The following is a 19,545-nucleotide window of genomic DNA, read 5'->3' as shown; positions in this document are numbered from 1 at the left end:
CAATACTTCACGCATGGCTTTCTAATGAAAAGATGAGTCGATGATCACTTGTATTCAGCTCAACTAAGGCCCACAAGATAGCCAAACAATATCAAGGGCATGTTTCCCCTCAAGCAGCTTGTGACTAAAAATCAGCTTAAAAAACATACAAAATGCAAGGATCAACCAAAACACAAGCAGGCACAAGTCTGAAAAATATACAGAGTACTGAAGCAAACAGCAGAAGCAAATGCAAATCTGGAATGAAGAGTTCTGAACACACATACTTGAAGAAGAGAGACTCATCAAAACACATTAGCCAAGAAATAGAGTCTTCAACAGAACAGACCAAGCGTAAGAACATGAAGTACACAAAACATCATCATCTTCATCTTCAGGCTCTCCAGCTTCAACATCATGATCTTCTTCATCTTCCTCTTCTTGAGCAGGAGAGGCATGCTGAGAAGTAGAAGCACCATCATGACGAGCAACAAGGGTCATGACTTTGATCAACCCTTCACAAATAGCTTTCGGGCTAGTAGATGTGTCAATAATTTCTTGGAGAGCAGAGACCTCTTGGATAAGAGATATCAAATGTCACTTGGCACAGACCCAAAGTTCTAACAGTGGCTTTTAATAACATAGAGTATATAGCACACCTAGGCCCTTTATTTCGGCGATGACGAGAGCAGCAAAAATACCTAGATGTGTAACCCTATCAAAGAAGGAAAGCGTCCCTTATATATGACACATTCCAGCACTGTGCCCTTGGCTAGGGTTTCCCAATGTACATGTACTTGGTTAACGCTCATTGGATGATCGAAAAAGCGTGAAAGCAAATCAGAAAAAAAAAAGAGACTGTCTGCAAAAATTCACTTCACTGTACTGACGTGTAAAACACACATCACATGTTGTAGATTGGTTTTCCAACAACATAAAGGACAACATTTTTGTTAACATACAGTAACAATACACGTAATACCTACTTACACAATTTAGTGTGACGCGTATCCATATCATTAACCAAGTAGATAACATATTGTTTGATTTGTGTGGGCAAAGGACATTAATGGATATATATATAGGATGTGTTAATAACATATATTATTTGTCATACGATGATCACTAGTTAGCCGATCTTAATCCTGAGTGATATATATCAATAAAACATGCTATATGTGAATGTTTTACTCTCAGAGAGAGAGAGAGAGAGAGAGAGAGAGAGAGAGAGAGAGAGAGAGAGAGAGAGAGAGAGAATCTTGTATGAAATCGATTTTGCTAGTCACCACTAGAAATATTTAAATCTTAACATTCCACCGATACACAAAAAGTAGAGAAGTTAAAAATGCATACAATTGGAATAAAAAAAAAATTCAAAATTCTGATTTGACCAAGTATAAAAAAAATTAACCAACCTAATATTTTAAATGATAATTAAATATCAATGATATATTAATTTCGCGGTTATAAGATATGGTTTAGAGGCATGGACACAAAAGTTTAAGTCATTGGGTTACTCTTACGGTCGATAGTGTTAGAGTGAAATTTAGTCGCTATTAAAAAAAAAGATATGATTTAGCGGTGATTAGTTGTCCATATACATTGTATTCCACAGTTAATTAGGGGGGATTAGTTGTCACTGATCAAGGCGTGTGTTTATAAGTGATTTTATTGTAATGTAGTGACTGATTAGCTACTTTTTTTTCGATAAGTGAAGTTTAACTTAATTCCAATTTCTACCAAAAACTACCATCTATTTTTTCCGTAAAAACGATTATATTTGGGCGCTGAACATATATGTTGCGATTGCGTTTTAATTGAACGAAGTATAGAAGAATGACCAAAACAGGAAATAGATCTTCAATTAAAGCTGAACAAGAAAAGCGCGTGGAACAAATATGGAGTTTTATCACATATGCTTTTGACATTTCAGATTCTGGTTTCCCATAAAAAATTTCAACTCCATGATGGGTTTGTTGTGTTGTGCTTGGTTGTAATGAGAATTAAGTAAAAAGTAGAGTTTGTTTTTGCCGTGAAGAAGGGGAAATGAAAAATGCCAAACCCAACTCAGAGTCTCTCAGAGATAGGACAATAAATATATTAATGAAAAAGCCTATCTAAAATCTGAGCCCCTCTCTCTCATCTCAGCGGGCAAATAAAGGCGTAAGTTTTTAAGCCTAGGCTTTGATTTTGTACCCACTTTTCCTGTCTTTTCTTTTGCTTTTCTTTATTCTTCCCCTCTATTTTCTGCTCCCACACTTTGCATTAAATCTCCAATTATGGCAAACTTTTATACTTTTATTGCATTTGCCTCTTTCTACATGACCTTATTCTATTCCCTTTGGCCTCTTTCTCTCGTGCTTTTCTGCTACTTCTGCCACTTTTTCTTCTCCTTCTTCTCATTCTTCTTCTTTTTTCTCTCTCTCTCTCTCTCTCTCTCTCTCTCTCTCTCGTATAAAAATATATAGCCAGCATTGAAGCCAGCGTAGGTAGAGCATGTCTCCAGTCAATACTGAAGAGCTTAAGGGACAAGAACTGATAAAAAAAATTGAGCTCAGCGGAGAAAGGACACAAAAAAGATTTGCTTGTATATAATTGTGTTAATTATCGATGTTTTTAAATTTATATTTTCAAAAGTAATTAAATAGAGACAGTTAAAAGTGATTAATATTTGATACAAAATAAATCAAGATAAAATTAAAAAAAAAATGAAGCTAGCTAGTCACATTTGATAATTATTTTTAAAAATAAACAAACTATAAAGTAAGAACTTACAAGTTATTCGAATATATAAAAACACTACAACAAACACTGGCAACAGCCACAATTTTTATTCTCGGGAATAACCACGACAAGTTGTGGCTAATTAGCCGCGACTTTTGATGATACAGCCACGACAAGTCGTGGCTGTTGCTATTTTCATTTTTTCATTTGAGCGGACTTTTTCTCGCGCTCAGTATTTGGTAATTTTCTATAGCCACGCCAATTTGTCGTGGCTAAACACAATCAGCCACGACAATAGCCGCGACTTGTCGCGGCTATTGCTAGGTCAAAATTTATTAAAACATGTTTTCTCTTACTTTATTTTTCCTCAAACAAATCTCTTTCGACTCTCACCCGGCCTCTCTCCTCACAACCTCTCCGCCTCTCTCAACTCTCACCGGGTCTCTCTCCAAGTTGAGCTTCACCAGGTAGGCTCTTTTTTTTTTTTTTTTTTTTTTTTTTTTTTTTTTCCATTCCATTCTTTTTCTTCTTCTTTCCTCTGATTATTTGTTTCTCCCGTGCTCTCTCTCTCTCTCTCTCTGCTTCATTGCTTTCTGGTTCCGATGATGTCGTCGTTCGCCATTCCTCACCACTATTCTCCGTTCCTCGCCACTCTTCGCCGCTCTTCTCAGCTCATCTCCGCCGTTTTCCGCTCCTCGCCTGCGTTCGCCTCTCTTTGTTGTTCGTCGCTCATCGATGCTCGTAGCTTTCACCATTTGCCTTCATCACTGTTTGCCACTCCCGAGGTTCAGCAAAAATAAGAGAATCACGTAGATGTTCATCTCATCTCAAGGTAAGCAGCCTATAATTCTCATTTTTAGTCTGAATTTTTAAATAAAAATTGGGGGGTTTTAGATTTCTAGGGTTTGAAATTGGAATTTGATTTGAGAATTATGAAATTGTGCTTGTTTGGTTTGTTATTCGTTGACGATTCTCGTTATTTTTTACTGCGCGACTTTTCCCTCCTGTTTCATGTGTTGTTTTCTTCAGATTTTATAAGTGATTATGGTGTTCGAGTTTGATTTTCTTACGTTGCTAAATCAGGCCAAAATTTATGCATATATGATGAATTATATAGCTCAGACTTCAAAGTCAGTCTCTCCTTACATTTATTATACAGATACAAGGCCAAATCACTCTCTTAAGTCATGGGGTGCTGAGCTTTGGGCTCCAACATATGCTTTTACAGAGTTTGAGTTGTTAGCAGAGGAATTGCTGATGAGTGACTCTGTGATCAGGGTATTTAAATTTGATAGTGTTATGCATATAGTTATGTATGAATTTAAGAACCCCTATGATATCTAAACAGTTAGGTTGCAATTATCTTTTTGCTTCCCACTACACTTTTCGGGACTAGGAGATTTGATTGAAGCACATCGTCAAGTTCTATCACTTTTTTTACAATATTCATGTAAGATGCAAATTCAATTTTTTTTACTTAAGCCTAAACAGAGACACAACATAAGACTTCTCACATATATGAATTGGCACATACGAATTATGATCTGCATTCTTTTTTTTTTCTCAGACCGCCGCGCTCGGACAGTCGCGCTCGGACAGCCGTGCTCGGACCGCCGCGCTCGGACACCCGCGCTCGGACCGCCGCGCTCGGACCGCCACACTCGGACAGCCACACTTGGACAGTAAGCAAAATGTGCACCGAGATTTTTAAAGATGGATTTATAATAGTGCCTCCATCTGAGAACTTGCAGCCTGTTCCATCGGGCGAGTTAGAAGCATAAGCCTTACGACATTCCTGCAGTGTGGAAGAGTTGAATTCCCAAAATATGACTTGGAAATGCAAAACTAAATTAGAACAGTTGCAATAATGAATTGCATAAGAGTATAGGCAAAATCATTTTATGAAAAATGTCTTTTCATGTGAGCATTGTAACTCTGTATCGTTAACTCTGTATTGTAACAAAGTGCAGTTCAGCTCCTCCGCCTCGTCGCTGCCCTTTGCTCCTCGCCTCGTCGCCGCCATCTGCTCCTCCATTCAGGTATCGAATCTTTGTGATGGTGTTTTGTTTGTGAATGTGTGATGGTGTTTTGTTTGTGAATGGAATGACTTGCTGATTAGGAAATAGGAAAAACCAGTTGCATAAAAACTCTGGATTGTAGCAAATAAACTTTAACTTGTTGTGTTGAATAATTGTAGCAAATCATGTTTAAAAAAATATGCTTGAAATTCATATGTTAGCAATTTTACAAATTGAAACTTGTTAGAATTGTATAAACTTTAACTTGTTGTGTTAGAATTTTATAGTGAACTGTATGTTTAACTTATGTTTAAAAAAATAAGCTTGAAATTAATATGTTAGCAATTTTACAAATTGAAATTTTTATAAACTTAAACTTGTTAGAATTCTTAGAACCAGGCTCAGAGAGCACACCGACATTGAGGACCCAGCCATCTCAAGCACCCCCTTCCGACACAGACGACCCCGCCCTCGGTTTCACGTCCACTGCGAGCTGAAGAAGGATCTGGCTCTGGGAGTGCGCCTACTGTAGCACGAAAGAGAGCTAAAAAGAGAACTAGTCGGTCTGCTTTGGGAACTCAATACGAGTAGTGATTTATTTTACCTTGATAGTATGTTATATTTTGATGTTATTAGCGTTGCGAACGTTATTTATTTTAGTATTGTATTTTAGTTTATTAGTATGAGACATTATAAGTATAATAATTATGAATTCATCATATGAATGAAATATATATTATTTTGGTTTATAAGATTTTATTTGTGTAATTATTTTTACATTCAAAACATTTAAATATTAGTGACAAAAAATTGGTAGAAAAAAGATTACTCGGAAAAATGGCGGGAAAAAAAGGCTGGAAAAAGTGGCTGGAAAACATGACGCTAAAAAATTGGCGGGAAAATAGGTTTTCTGGCAAAATATAGTGGCCGAAATCAGCCGCGACAATAGCCACGACTAGTCGCGGCTGTTTTGTCGCGGCTGATTTTAGCCACGAAAAGTCGTGGCTGTTGATCAACAGCAACGGGGCAACAGCCACGACTTTTGTCGTGGCTGTTGTCGCGGCTGTAGTACCAACAACCACGACTTTCATAGCAACAGCCACGACTTTTGTCGCGGCTGTTGCCAGTTTTTGTTGTAGTGAAAAAAAAATCATTAAAAAATCATTGTCTGTGGCTATATTTCTTTTGGGTAGTAAAAATTTTGAGTTTAAATTTTTAACTGAAACTCATTTATGCAAATGAAATTAAAATTCAAAATAAGATATTAACATTATTAATAGTTTGACTAAAAAAGAAAATAAAGCTGATCTTGTGTCCAACAATAAACTAAAACTCTGGTTATTTGAGCTGTAGCTTAAGCTTATTTGATCACAAAGTCGAGAAGGCAGGGCTTAATTATGCAAGCTCGACCGACTGAGATTATTAAAAAAAAATACCGGTGTTCGACAACTAACTTAGCTGAAGAAAAAATTGTTCAAGTAGCTCAGTTGGTAGAAGTTACATCATAAACTTTTTTTCTTTCTTGTTTAGGTAATAAGTTACATCATAAACGAAGCACCAATAGTTACATAGTAACTTACATAGTAACTGGAACATGAACATCAAGAGATACGTTGATACCGAGCATTGCCAGATACGTAGCAAACAGAGCATCGACGGTTACATCACAAATAGAGCATCAAGAATTAGTAAACATGGCATAACGTATCTCTTGATGTTTCCTCAAACACTTGGCACGCCACATCACGCAACGCCATTGATTTAGTTGTCTTTTTTGAAGTAATGGAATGTAATTGTCGCAATATGACTATTTAAAGACCCATTTGTATAATTGTTGATGTCGAATTCAGTTTCTCAACAATCACGAAACTATATATTATATTTAGTGTATCGTACTACTTATATTTATGTGGATCTCAGGATTTCGTCAGAATAGATTTGAAATAAAGCGAAAATAATGAACGAACGTAAGCAATGATGAATTTATTGAATACGAGATCAAACAATACAACTCGGATTGAGCTCGGCTAATTGACGAGCTCGGTGAGTAGAAATTTGAAGAATACATAAAGAATAATGATAAAATTCAGGTCACTTCTCGTCGCCTAGATCTAATCTATTTATAGATGAGGTCGACTCGTCTTGATGGTCCATCTGGAGGACGCGTGATCGCGCTGGAGATCATCTGGGAGCTCGTTTGCTGGTTGACCTGGGTTGTTGAAGGTGAAAAGTCGGAGTGAAGACCGTTTCTTCCGGATTGACGTGGCAAAGGCTGAGACTCGGTCCGATTGAAGAAGAGAGGACGCCTTGAATATGTTGGGCCTAGGCTTATGTCGAAGTGAGCTCATATGGACGAGCTGGACTATGATGAGTTGAACCCAACATTATCATATTTGCATTTAGGCTTGGCCCAACTGAGCATTTCAGTGGGGAGGTCGGATCCTACACCCACAATTAGTCTCTTAATATATTTAATAAATGTATTTATTAAATAAACTAAGATAAAAACTGTTCGAATAAAAAGGGATTTAATTTCGGAAGTTGTTTCGACTTCAAAATTCAAATCTTGAGTCTAAGTTAGGTACTTGAGTGTTTCTGTACTCGTGGCACGTCATCAGCATGCCATGAGACAAGTGTCGGCACTTAATTGAGCGTCACTCGGAAATTCGCGACGAAGTCTGTTGAGATCCCTACTCGAGTGGGATATTATTTAACTAACGTGATAGACTCGTCAATCGACATCAATAAATAGGGGGAAGTGAGAGATTTACTTTTCACTCTTCTATTTTATGCTCAAACATTTGTGCTCATTTTGAATATAGTGATATTTATCCGGAAGTCAAGATTGTAAAGCAACAATTTTAGTTCTCTTTTTCCTTGTAAATTTAAACCTTGATCAACGTTTTTAATATTCATAATTGAAAAATGAGTCTGTAACAACTGATATTATTCGTGTTACAATTGACGAGAATTACCCAAGGATTGAAAAATAAATAATTGAGGTTGAATTCATATTTTAGAATGATGTTGAGAAGCTTTGAGTTTTTTCTCCAATAAATTTAATTTTTCGATCAAGGTTTTCATTGTAGTATTGAGAATATTGAAGAGTTGAAAGTGAAAATAATTTTTGAAACGCCTTATATTATGCGTGTCAGATAAATTAAGTAGAATAAGGAAATTTATAGATTACTCTTCTATGTTGTTTCCATTTGTTTGAAATGAAATATTGAAAAAGATTGGCCTATTTGCCAAAAAAAAAAGGAAAAAGCTTTGCGATGAAAATTAGAAGAATTAATAAAGAGGAAAAAAAAAACATCAAAATTTCAAGGACTACAATTATATATCTTGTAGTTCTCTTCCGCATAAATATATTTATGTTGGCATGCATTCTTAAAATATTATGAAGTGCGAGATTTGAGTTCGCCATGGCTCATGGGCAAGCTACAGCTCGTGGGTTATGAAAAGGACATAGCCACAATTTGTGGTTAACCTCTATAATTTTGTGTGTTTATTATATTTTTCGTTACCTTGATTATTCCGACATTTTATCCCAAATTCTGATTTAATTTCATTGTTGGCCATTTTCAACCGTCAGCAATTGATGCTAGAGGGATGAGCTAAATATTTCAAGTCTTTATTCCATGATAAATAGTTTATAGGACAGTATGGGACCAAAAGCTAGAATTTCGAGTATGGCAACTTTGAGTAATCTGGGTGAGCTTAGTACAAGTTAACCCATGCAAGTAATGACTTATGAATGATTAGGATGGGATCCATATTTATAGGCATATGAACCATGTGGCTAGCACGATTTCCAAGGAAATATTTTAGCCCTGCCTAGGAGGTCTCACCCCTGATTTCCTGGCCTCGCCATTGATCGGCAAGACCTTGGGGGGGCGGGGGGGGGGGGGGGGGGGGGGGTGTCGACTATGGGAGGCGAGTCTCACCGTTAGGTGGCAAGACCTGTCGTGAGGAGTCAGCTGGTAGAGGCTGGCCTCGCCATTTGGTAGTAAGGCAAGATGGCGGGGCTGAGAGGCGAGTCTCACTTAGTAGCAAGATACCGCGAGAAGGACCTTGGTCTCGCCATGTATGGCGTGACCTTTGGTTGTGAGGCTTGGACTCGAGGTCTTTGGCAAGACCTGCCCTTTTGGGGTAGGTCTCTCCCATAGTCTACGAGACCTAACCTTTGGGCTAGGTCTCGCCTAAAGTTTTTTTGACCATCTTGAGGTCTCGCATGATCTTGGTCATAGACTGACTCTATGGTGGTCAAGAATGATTCCTTTCCTCATATTACATCGACGCTCGTCCTTTTATGATGGATGGTTCTCTAGTGAGACTTTCCCTTTTGGGTTAAGTCTCCCCCAAAGTTTGTAGGACCTTCTGTAGGTCTCACATGATCTAAGTCGGAGACTGGCTCAGCGGTGATTGTTAATACAGTCTTTCGCATAACATTTGTGACGTGCGTTCCACAGATAGGTCCGGTTTCACAAGTCGTGAGTGGGAGATCCCATTCTTTGGCTCCGAGGAATTAAAGGTGTCAAGGTTTAGGAACCACAAGACATCTATTTCCAACGTTTTTCGTGTAGGCGATCTTGAGGCTAGAGACGACGTCCTTTGGTCGCAAAGGGACTGAGGCAGATGGGGACAAAGCCCGATAAGCCAAGATTTCCTACGGTCCTTAGGAGAATGGTACTAAGTGGTGGTGGACATGCGAGTCCCTTCCTCCTTTGGGTTGGACTGCATGGCTCCTCTTTACTCTTTTTCCTAGGTCAAAGTAGTATAATAGTAGAAAAATGGGCCAATAGTGGGATGTTCCTCTATGTGAAGTGAGGAGCTTGTGAATATGATTTCGACAAGCCCTAACACTTTGAGAGGGTTGATAAATAGACATTTGTGACGCCCACATGTGTGATATGGACGAAAATGTGTAGAGATTGATTTTCCACCAAGTCTAGAAAGAAAATAATGAAAATATGACTCTTTTAGTAATGTTTTTGGTGTTCTTGAGTGCAATGTAGTAACAAATGAGTTTCTTGTGGTTGTGGATGTGGGAAATGGAGATGAATGTGAAAATATGGAGATTTGTGAGGAAAGATTGAAATATGTGGGAAATGATGATGATTTGTGGTGGATAAGGTAGTGAGAATGTTCTTGAGGGTGATGGGAGGAGAGAAACTGATGGTGTTTGTTGGTGGAATGAGAGAGGAAATAATGATTTTGAGTGTTTATGTGATGGGAGAGAAGAGAATGATGGTTTTGTTGCTGGAATAAGAGAGGAAATAATGATTTTAAGTGTTGATGAGATGGGAGAGAAGAGAGAATGAGATGTGTGGGAATTTGTGTAGAGTTTTAGTATAAAAATAAGGATCTCTCATTTTTGTGGTGAAATGAGTGATTTTTATAGAGTTTTTGAGGAGTTTGGTTATGTTTGGATGAGTTGTGGGACCCACCAAGGGCATAGGGGCTGAAAAAAAAAGATTTGGAACCCCTTAGGAATCGTCTTGGCCGTATGGCAACAAGGAGTGAGCAAATCCGGGACGATAAGGGGTTGGCCGGCCCGGATTTGCACAAAAGGTGAGATTCCACGGGTCGGCGGGGCTTGGTCGGCCTGGATAAGGGCGAGGTCGTGTGTTTCTGGGCCGACAGAAGCCTGGCCGGCTGATAAGAGCATTATATACGCATTAATGGCCTATTCCCGAGCTTGAATCTCATCTGTTGTTGAGTGGTTTTTAGTTTATTTACTGTGTTTTTCAGGGGATTTCAGGTTTGAGATCTTAAAATGATGTTTAATATGTTATGGGAGTATCTGTTGAAGTTATAGATCGATCGGAGCTTTGAAAAAAGTCAAAATGAAGTTTCGAAGGCCAACGCACCGTGTGGGCGCATCGCGCAGAAGTGAAGCACGCTTCCAAAAGATATTGCACGGAACGCGAAAGAGCAGAACATGTATGGACATGCCGCGCATCACAGGGAGCGGGCCGCGCAGAAGGTTGGGCCCGTTGTGCAGGCCCATCTATCAACAATCTTGAGTTCGCATTTTTGATGTATTTTCAACCGTCGGATGAGATCTAATGGCTATAAGGGCTCCGAAATAATAAAAAAAAACATCATATATATATATATATATATATATATTAGAATTTGAATAATCACGAGTTAGGTTTTAATTTAGTTTCTCTTTTACTGTTTGGCTTGTTGGGAGAGAATAGGCAACCAGAGAAGAAGACAACCATTTATCGCCGATTGACAACCACAATTTAGCTTTTTTTCCTCTTATCTCTATCATTGGAACTCTCATTTATGCTTTGTTTTAGTTTGGTTTTTATAGATTTTATTTTATTTATTTTGGTTTTTTTGTTTTCGTCGACACCATGAACTGAACCCCTTGAGGTTGATGGTTTAGATTTTCTGAATACGGTTGTGGAATAATTTTGATTTAATTGAAGTATTTCCCTTGAATGCTTGTATGAGATTAGCTACCTCGTTCATGAATTCTATGATTCTGTAGTTGCTCGAAAGAGAATTAATGATCGTGCATGAGAATTGTTTCATCTTAGTACATTCCTAAGCTAGAGATAGTTAGGCTGCTACGGAGTCGTGTGTACACTCTTGATTGTAATGCTTGTCGTATTTTTTTGGGTTTGTGATCGAGAGATAAAAATCTGGTATTGACATAGGTTGTTAGATGTTCGAGAAAGATTTTGCAATAAAATTATGTGAGTGTGATTATGAAGAGAGAGAGAACCAAAAAATCGTGCGTAGTTCTAAGAATCTCGACCATAGGAGAGTTTAGCGAAGCCGTTGCCCTTGCCTTCTTCATATCTGTTTACTCATACTTAATTTTCTTGTTTATTTATTTTATGCAATTTAAGTTAATCATCATCGTTGTTCTTTAGTTCAATTCGTTGCTACTTAGTTCAGTTTCGGTTAAACGTAGTCTTCGTGGGATTGACTAGTATTTACGACTTTACTACTTGAGCGACTTTGTTCACTTGCATATGAAAATATCGCATCATCGATCCAAAACGGGGCAAGAGGTGAAGTTTCCCGGGCTGACAGACTTGCCGGCCTAGGTGAGGCATGGTCATACGTTTCCGGTTCGGCAAGGTGTTTGCTCTGCCCGGAAGTTTATCTTGCCGAGGTCACCGGGCCGGCAAGGTGTTGGCCTGGCCCGATGTGTCTTTCCCCGGGGTCACCAGGCCGGCAAGGTGTTTTTCCGACCAAGATGTGTCTTCTCTTCGGGTCATCTCGGGCCGGGAAGGTGATTGGTTGGCTCAACAGTCTTTTGGCGGGGTTACAAGGCCGGAAGGAGTGTTGCCTGCCTGAAAGGTGCCTTGGACGAGTTACCGAGTTGGCAGAGGGGTCACCTAGACCGGAGACTTCTCTCGTCGTAGTCTCGCCTCGGGATCCGTGTCATGTGTTATTTTTCTTTTTAGGGATCATTTTTTGTTGACAGAAAACGACATTTACTATGGTCATGAATGATTAAATTCCCGTATTCCGTCTCCGTTTGTCCTTTTCCTATGGATGGTTTTTCACCATATAACATAAAATAAAATTCTATAATATAAGTTGAACTATATAATATAAATTAGAACTATATAACATAAAGTAAACTATATAATGTAAATATACTATTAATTAAAACTATATCATATAAACTAGAATTATATAAAGGGTATTGTAGATCATATATGTTTGGGAGAGAATTTGAATGTTTGGTATTGTGGAGAATGAATGGAAATGGACCTATTTATAGAACAAATGAAAATGTAGACATTAAAGTTGATTTTTTTTTTTTAATTAAATTCGAGTCAAACTTCAGACCTTGATTGCTCCAACGACCTTCTCATCAATGGCTGAGGATTAAAAAAAATAACATCAATAAATGGACTATAGATAACAATCGGAAGTCAAATCTTATGTGGTCCCCTTTCCGCTTCCGAGAATCAAATGGAAGGACCCCTTCCGATAGCACCATCCACCGGAGCGATACTTCCAATGGCTTAAAAGATGGAATTTTCGGCGACTTCTAGTTCCGATGCCTAAGATTAGTAAAGGGTGGGGTGGAGTGCAGTGGAGACTTTTTACGTCTCGTCCCTTTTTTATGTATATACTTTTTATTACTTTTTGGAGCAATTAGCGTAAATGGTCACTGGCCTTTGCTCATAAGAATTTAAACCTTACCAATTTTTATAAGTAAAAATGTGATCGAGGCGGCAAGTTAAGAGATTGCGCATTCATAGAGTCTGACCTTAAATCGAATCCGATGAGGCTAGCATCAATGTGAAAATGGAAGAGATGGATATTGTTTAAAACTTCAAATATGGGAGAATGAAAAGTTTAAATAACTAAGACGGCGAAATCTAGATATATCTAGCTCTTGTGGTTTATTTTTTAGTTTGCATTAATTTTTGTCACTCTTGTAGAAATGAAAATGATAAATTATTTACAGAGACGGAAATCTACAGGCATCTTGCTATTTATTTTTCTTTAATAAAATTGAGTTCCATTAGTAATTTTGTGGCTAATCAAGTAAATTTCGCTTTTTAAAATGGTATTTTGGTCTTGTCACTTTAAAATTAAAATGAACAGTATATAAAATAATGTCCATAAACTCTTTAATTATAGGCAATTAAGGGGCTGACTATTAACACCGTCCACTTAGTAACGAAAATTAATGCAGACATTGAGTGTTATTTTTTTTCCCCATTGAAAGAAGACATCATGTGGTGCATACGTAGATACATATATATACACACACACATATATATGTGTGTATATATATATAAAGAGAAGAGAAGAGGACTTACCATAAACAACTTGGGCAAAGTGTACCCTATCACTCTCTCTAACACGGACGGTTTTTTTTTTTCTCTTTGAATCGGTTTGGTAATCAAATGGAAGGGGTACGAAATTAAGGTGGGCGAGTGCGGAGATGAAACTGGTTTGTGACGATTGGAAAGATACTGAGCGAACAAAAAGGCCGGTTATTGAGCTAAAAAAAAAACAAAAGGAAAAGAAAAATAAAGCTTAGGTGTCTTATTATAATTGGATGAAAACGTTATGAACAGTGATTTCGGATTTGCACTTATTATATTTTATAGATATATATATATATATTTCTTTTTTTCTAACATGAGAAGAAGTAATCTTCATACGCAAAAATGAAAAACTTGCACTATATAATCTTAACCACCCTAAAATAGCAGTCTTGGATTTGCATTGGCTTCTTCGTTTGTGATTATCATTTATTTACGTGGTATTTGCATCTTATGTCGCAATCCAATTGCAAATAAGTCACACGCAAAAATTTTAGAAAGTTTTAGGGGAAGATTAAATAATTTTTAATGAGGTATTGTAAAAATTCAGAAGACATAGAGTAACTAATAAAAAGATTAAATGATGAGAGAGAGTAATTTGAAATTTACACATGTGACACGAATGTAAATATGTGACACAAATGCAATTTTGACAACTTTGTGACACAAATGCAAAAAACCGACGAATTTGTGACATTGACGCAAATTTCCCTTTATTTACCGACAAGTTTCGAAACTAGTTTAGATAAGCTGTTTTTATCTTCTAAATTATTTGCCGAGGCTCGTTCTTTCAGCTCATTATTTATAATGAGAATTGCGATCGGTATATAAAACTAATCACAAAAAATAACATGTCTAGACGAAGCTAGTATTTCTCAAATTATAAACAATCATTTTTTTGTATATTCCTTTTTTAATTTGTTTTTTGAAAAGATTTAAAACTATTTTAGAAGTATTGCACTTTAAAGAGACTATTCTTGTAATTTTCTACTCATTATACCCCATATACCCCGGCAGATTAATATAATCAAATATTCGAAACTCTCAGATTTCGCAAACAGTCCCCCAATGGCACCTATATATTAGTAACCTTAACAAACAAAACGTATTCACTAAAGAAGACATCTTAAAGAAGACCCCATAACCATCAATGTGAAGAAGAAGACTAAAAACAAAAAATAATTTTGCAAGTTTTCATCATAGGCTTCAGTTTCTATGCATATCCAGTCATACCAACGTTGGAGCTCGGGCGATTCGTCTTATGATGAGACGTTTGAGTAGTTGTGGCCTTGGTGAAGTACATGTAGTAATACACGTTAAGAATCATGTTCGCGATCACGAATATCGCCCCCGCGATGAACACGCCTTTACGCAACGAGTCGCATGAGAGGTTATGGGCGTAAATAACTTTCCTGTACTTTGTGTGATAAGCGTTCCTTTTCGCACCAGCGATCAAACACGCTTCCGCGATCAGAAAAGTTGCCCTGCAAGGAAATATAATTAGATTGAAGTCGTTAAAGAGTTCCATCATAATTCCAAGGTTTTTTTTTTTTTTTTTTTGCTCCAGTGACCCCCTATTTTCTGATTGTCGCAGTTAACCTTTATTTTGGAGATTTTGTTTCCTCAATTTATTCATTTTGTGGAAATTTAGTCTGGATTTCTAACTTCTTGGATGGAAATGATAAACTTTGCGATTACTTACTTTACTAAATATAGCTAATTTGAAAAAAAACAAAATCAATAAAATTCATATATATAATGGAAAACTAATTGGTGTGACCAGCAAATCGCGAAAAGACACAGAATACAGAAGTGTAGAGCATGAAACAGAGGTCAAAAGTTACAGAAACTAATTGCATATAAGTCAAAAGTTGTGAATAGAAAGAGTAAGAGAAAAACATTTCTCACCATGACGAGACGAAGTAAATGATGGACCAAGCTCGATTACTTCCGGGGGCTAATGGCCTTCCAAAGCACATACACCTTGTCACTCCCATTAGCAAAGATTCACTCGTAAGAAGAAACAAAAACCCTCCGACTCCATAACCGGTGGCAACATCCGAGTTATAAACACAGTACGACGAATTTGTACGTTCATCGTTAACTATATGACCCTGTTGAGAAGAAAATAGTTCCTTCGTCAAAATGACGATATAAATTGTATTGTACATCATAATTCAGATGAATATTGAGAAGCTGCAGCAATTTTCTCTCTAAATCAAATTGATCAAGAAAGTGTTCTCAAAGCTAAAATCAAAGACTGTAATGAACAAGTAGAAGCATCATCAAGCACTCTTTATTTCATAATGTGTTGATATCACGTAAAAAAAAACATGGTCACCGAGCCACTTTTTACATAACTTTACTCCGCATCATAGAGATATATTGTGATATCTATGCATAACTAGATGATTATATTCTAATTTTATATCCCAGGTGTTAAGTTTCATGTGGTTCCATCTCAAACTAATTGAAAATGAGAAGAATATCTAATGACCTGCGAAGTCCCTTCATCATCTCAACGTGGGATCATCAACACCATGCAATTTATTGATGTCCAATGAAGGTTCAAAATTTTACAAAATAAAAAATCATAAAACAAAACAGATATTGCCAGATTCCACTGATGTCTTCTTGGTGTTTACTCGCAGATACAAATTTCAGGGCAGTTCAACTTGTTTCTGAAATCAAGTCATACTGTGGGTTTAAGCTAAATAAGACTCTACCGAGAAATAATTTCCCAGCCTCGTTTCCTTTTAAGCCATTCATGACCTTTCACGTAATGAACTACCACAACCATTCATGAAGACTCAATATCGGAGTTTTACGCATTACAATATCGAAACAAACAAACCAATGTCTGGAACAATTCAGATATATTATGTTGCAAAAGAACTAAATGCTATTTTGAAGAAATATCTAGCTATTATCACTGGGTCTCTTCGGATGAACCAACAAGCTCGTAATTAAGGGGAAATTCTGTCACTTGAAATGAAATTCATCAAGTGAATTACTATGATCTATCTACACCTAATTACCAAATCCAATTGGAAACACAGAAAATTAATAACACTCGGAACTAGAACCAAAAACTAGACAAATCCACTTCTAGAACAAAGGAAATTTGTTTATCACACAAACAGTCAGATCAAGTACCGCATGAGTAGGAGTACAAAAATCCAAGAAAACAGAGATCGGCAACGAATGCGAATTCATATTCCCAGTCTTCGATAGAAAAGAAAGAAAAAAGCTTACAACGCTCCGTCGTCTCTCGGCGGCAATGGCAAAGCCGAAGGCGACCAAACACAGGACCACAACCACAAGATGAACCAGACTCGAGCCTTTTCCTTCTCCCATGGCTTCTTTGCTAAACCAGAGCTAGAGAGAGAAAATGAAATTAAGTAGCTGATTAGAGAGAGAGAGGACGAGGGTTTTGTGTTGCTTTTTCTGGGGCTTTTGCAAAGTGCGAGCAAAGATCGAAAAAGAGTGACTGTGTTCAGTGTGTGAAAGAGCTCGAGTGAAGTGAAAAAGAAAAAGGCAGATAATTAAAAAATAATTAAAACGAGAAGTTCATTTCCACACGCGACGTAAGAGAGCGTAAACTCCACGATGAAGGGAATGTAATGCATCCCCGAATTTCACCAATGTCAGTTCGTTTAGATCGAGCGTTGATTTCACACGCCACATTTAAATAATTTGTCAGGGTAGCGGTTCGAGTGTTTATTATTATTTTTTTTTCAAGGATATTCTCGGGCTATAAAAATTTCAATTACATAAACATTTTGTACAATGATTTATGCCTAAAACTAAAAGAGGATGTTAAAGTAAAGGATTTTATTTTGAGACATTTATATGTTTTGCTTAATAAATTTGAAGCATGTATTTTTTTTCATTAGTTTGTATTTATGGACGACACTTGTTATAGAAGAATATATATATATATATATATATATATATATATATATATATATATATATATATATATATTGAAACACAAGTTCGAAAAAGAAGAAGAAAAAAAAAGAGTAAACAATTATAATTTAATTTGGAACACTTTTGTAAATAGAGTATCATGCTAGGTTTGTATGCTTTAATTTTCACATCTTTTGTTTATTATGAATAATACTCTACTTCTTGAAACACCTCAAAATTAAATTATAGTCTTAAGTACAAAATTATTAGATAGATTTTTATGAGTTTGTTTAAAGTTACATGTGCAATAACAATCAAATCTAAGTAATGAATGTTAGTGATGTTACATTCATTGGTGACTTATTTTTATGGCAACGTTTTCTCGGCAATATGTATCTTAGTATGATCCGGAATACGTTGAGACATCTTGGATGTTATGATCAAATCCCGCGATATTATGTGTGGTCCGATATTTTTGGAACGTGTCCGACCCACGAGCGCCAGCTCGCCCTCGAGCCGTGATGGATCAACTCAAAACCAACCACAACTCATAACAGAAATAAATAAATACATAAAGCTAAGGTGGGAATAACGTAAACATATATTCAACAAACGTTTAATAAACATATAGTGGAAGGTTTCATAGTTAAAGTAGTTTATAAAAATCAGGTGAAATTTTTCGCGTTTAGCTTCAAGTTTAGAGTCTTGTAGCGACTCATATACATTCGTTTATGTCTTGTATATACATATACGTTTTAGGACGTATTTACAGAAGAATTTTACAAAACATTAGGAAGATTAGGAATATCCCCGGTTTGTGAGACCCCATAACCGATAGGTCAAGGAATACGAGCTTGGTCTCGATCTTCAACTCCGTCTATTGCATTTGAGCTTTCCCATTAACTACATCACCAAGGGTCATAAAGCTATGAGTCAAATGACTCAGTAAGCGGGAGTCTATCTAGAAAAGAAAATAACTAAATGTCATGTGACGTATAAACAAGCACATAAAGATGCAGAATGAAGCGCTAGATGAAACTATAATATAATGCTAGAACTACAGCATGACCGACGCTAGATATCACACTCTACCTACGTACATCCTCTCCTAATACGATCTTCAGAACGACAAGAAGTCAGCCTTAGACCTCGAGCCAGGGCCGGCTTAATGGATTTTGAGGCCTAAAGCGAAATTCAAAATTTTGTCATTAAATTAACTTTTTTATTTTATTTTTATTTTTTGAACAGACAGCAAGAACTCTTTTTTAGATGGAATCAAATTTTTTCTCATCATTTTACTTATTCTAATCGCATCATTATCTCAATTTAATTTTTTTTAAATGGACATAATTAATCTTTGCTTATATTGAAACTAAATTAAAACAGTGGCAATGCACATTGATTAAAAACACACACACACACAAACTAATTTAAATAAAATATGTAAGGGATAAAATAATAAAGTAAAAAAAAAAAAAACAAGAAAGGCAGAACCAAGAGAAGTAATGTAAATTGTATGATTGAAGATCAATAAAAAAAAGGTTAAAAATTTAAATAAAAAGATGGGCTTTTGTTTTTTTTGTTTTATTGCTAGCAATAGCCTTTTGATTGTCTTTTACAGTCTGTTACATTGTTTTTGGTATCTTTGGCCGATAGACCTGCAAAAGTTCTAGCATTTTCTATTTTATTTTATTTATTTTTATCAAATTAGTATGGGTTTCAATTTTTTTGGGCCTCACTTTTATGAGTGGGCCTAAAGCACAAGCTTTACAACCCTTGCGGTTAGGCCGGGCCTGCCTCGAGCAACAGTCTTTTGGGTGACTTGGGTGTTTTAAAGAACGTCTGGGATCCACTGATGGTACCATACTCATTCGACATAGGCGCAAACCCCCAGGCCCTCATAGCCCATCAAGGTTTAACCCTCAATTGTTGAAGTTTAGAGAGAGAAGATAAAAAAAGAGAGAATCGGAGAAGATAGAGAGTGTTCCGAGACTTTGAATATTTCTTGTATTTAATATTAATTTGTATCACCTATTTATACATAAGGTGGGTACAAGAGAGAGTGTAATAAATACATGTGTAAAAAACAC

The 19,545-nt window shown here is 36.6% G+C and overlaps 1 protein-coding gene across 1 annotated transcript; it reads right to left on the bottom strand.

Annotated features, from left to right (window-relative positions):
* Positions 1-14,537: 14,537 nt before the first annotated feature.
* Positions 14,538-17,061, bottom strand: LOC149401929 (sodium/hydrogen exchanger (DUF1218)). Its single transcript, XM_089608650.1, has 3 exons — positions 16,799-17,061; positions 15,452-15,657; positions 14,538-15,027 (listed from the first exon to the last, which is right to left on the bottom strand). The coding sequence occupies exons 1-3, from the start codon at positions 16,898-16,900 to the stop codon at positions 14,757-14,759; spliced, it is 579 nt and encodes a 192-aa protein (XP_089464776.1). The 5' UTR covers positions 16,901-17,061; the 3' UTR covers positions 14,538-14,756.
* Positions 17,062-19,545: the final 2,484 nt, after the last annotated feature.

Source organism: Urtica dioica, chromosome 3 (genome assembly GCF_054948205.1).
Source record: "Urtica dioica subsp. dioica isolate 48M chromosome 3, U.dioica_male_clone48M_v1_H2, whole genome shotgun sequence".
Taxonomy (NCBI): domain Eukaryota; kingdom Viridiplantae; phylum Streptophyta; class Magnoliopsida; order Rosales; family Urticaceae; genus Urtica; species Urtica dioica.
The sequence above is the reverse complement of the archived record's forward strand: the minus strand, read 5'-3'. Positions and strand labels throughout refer to the sequence as shown.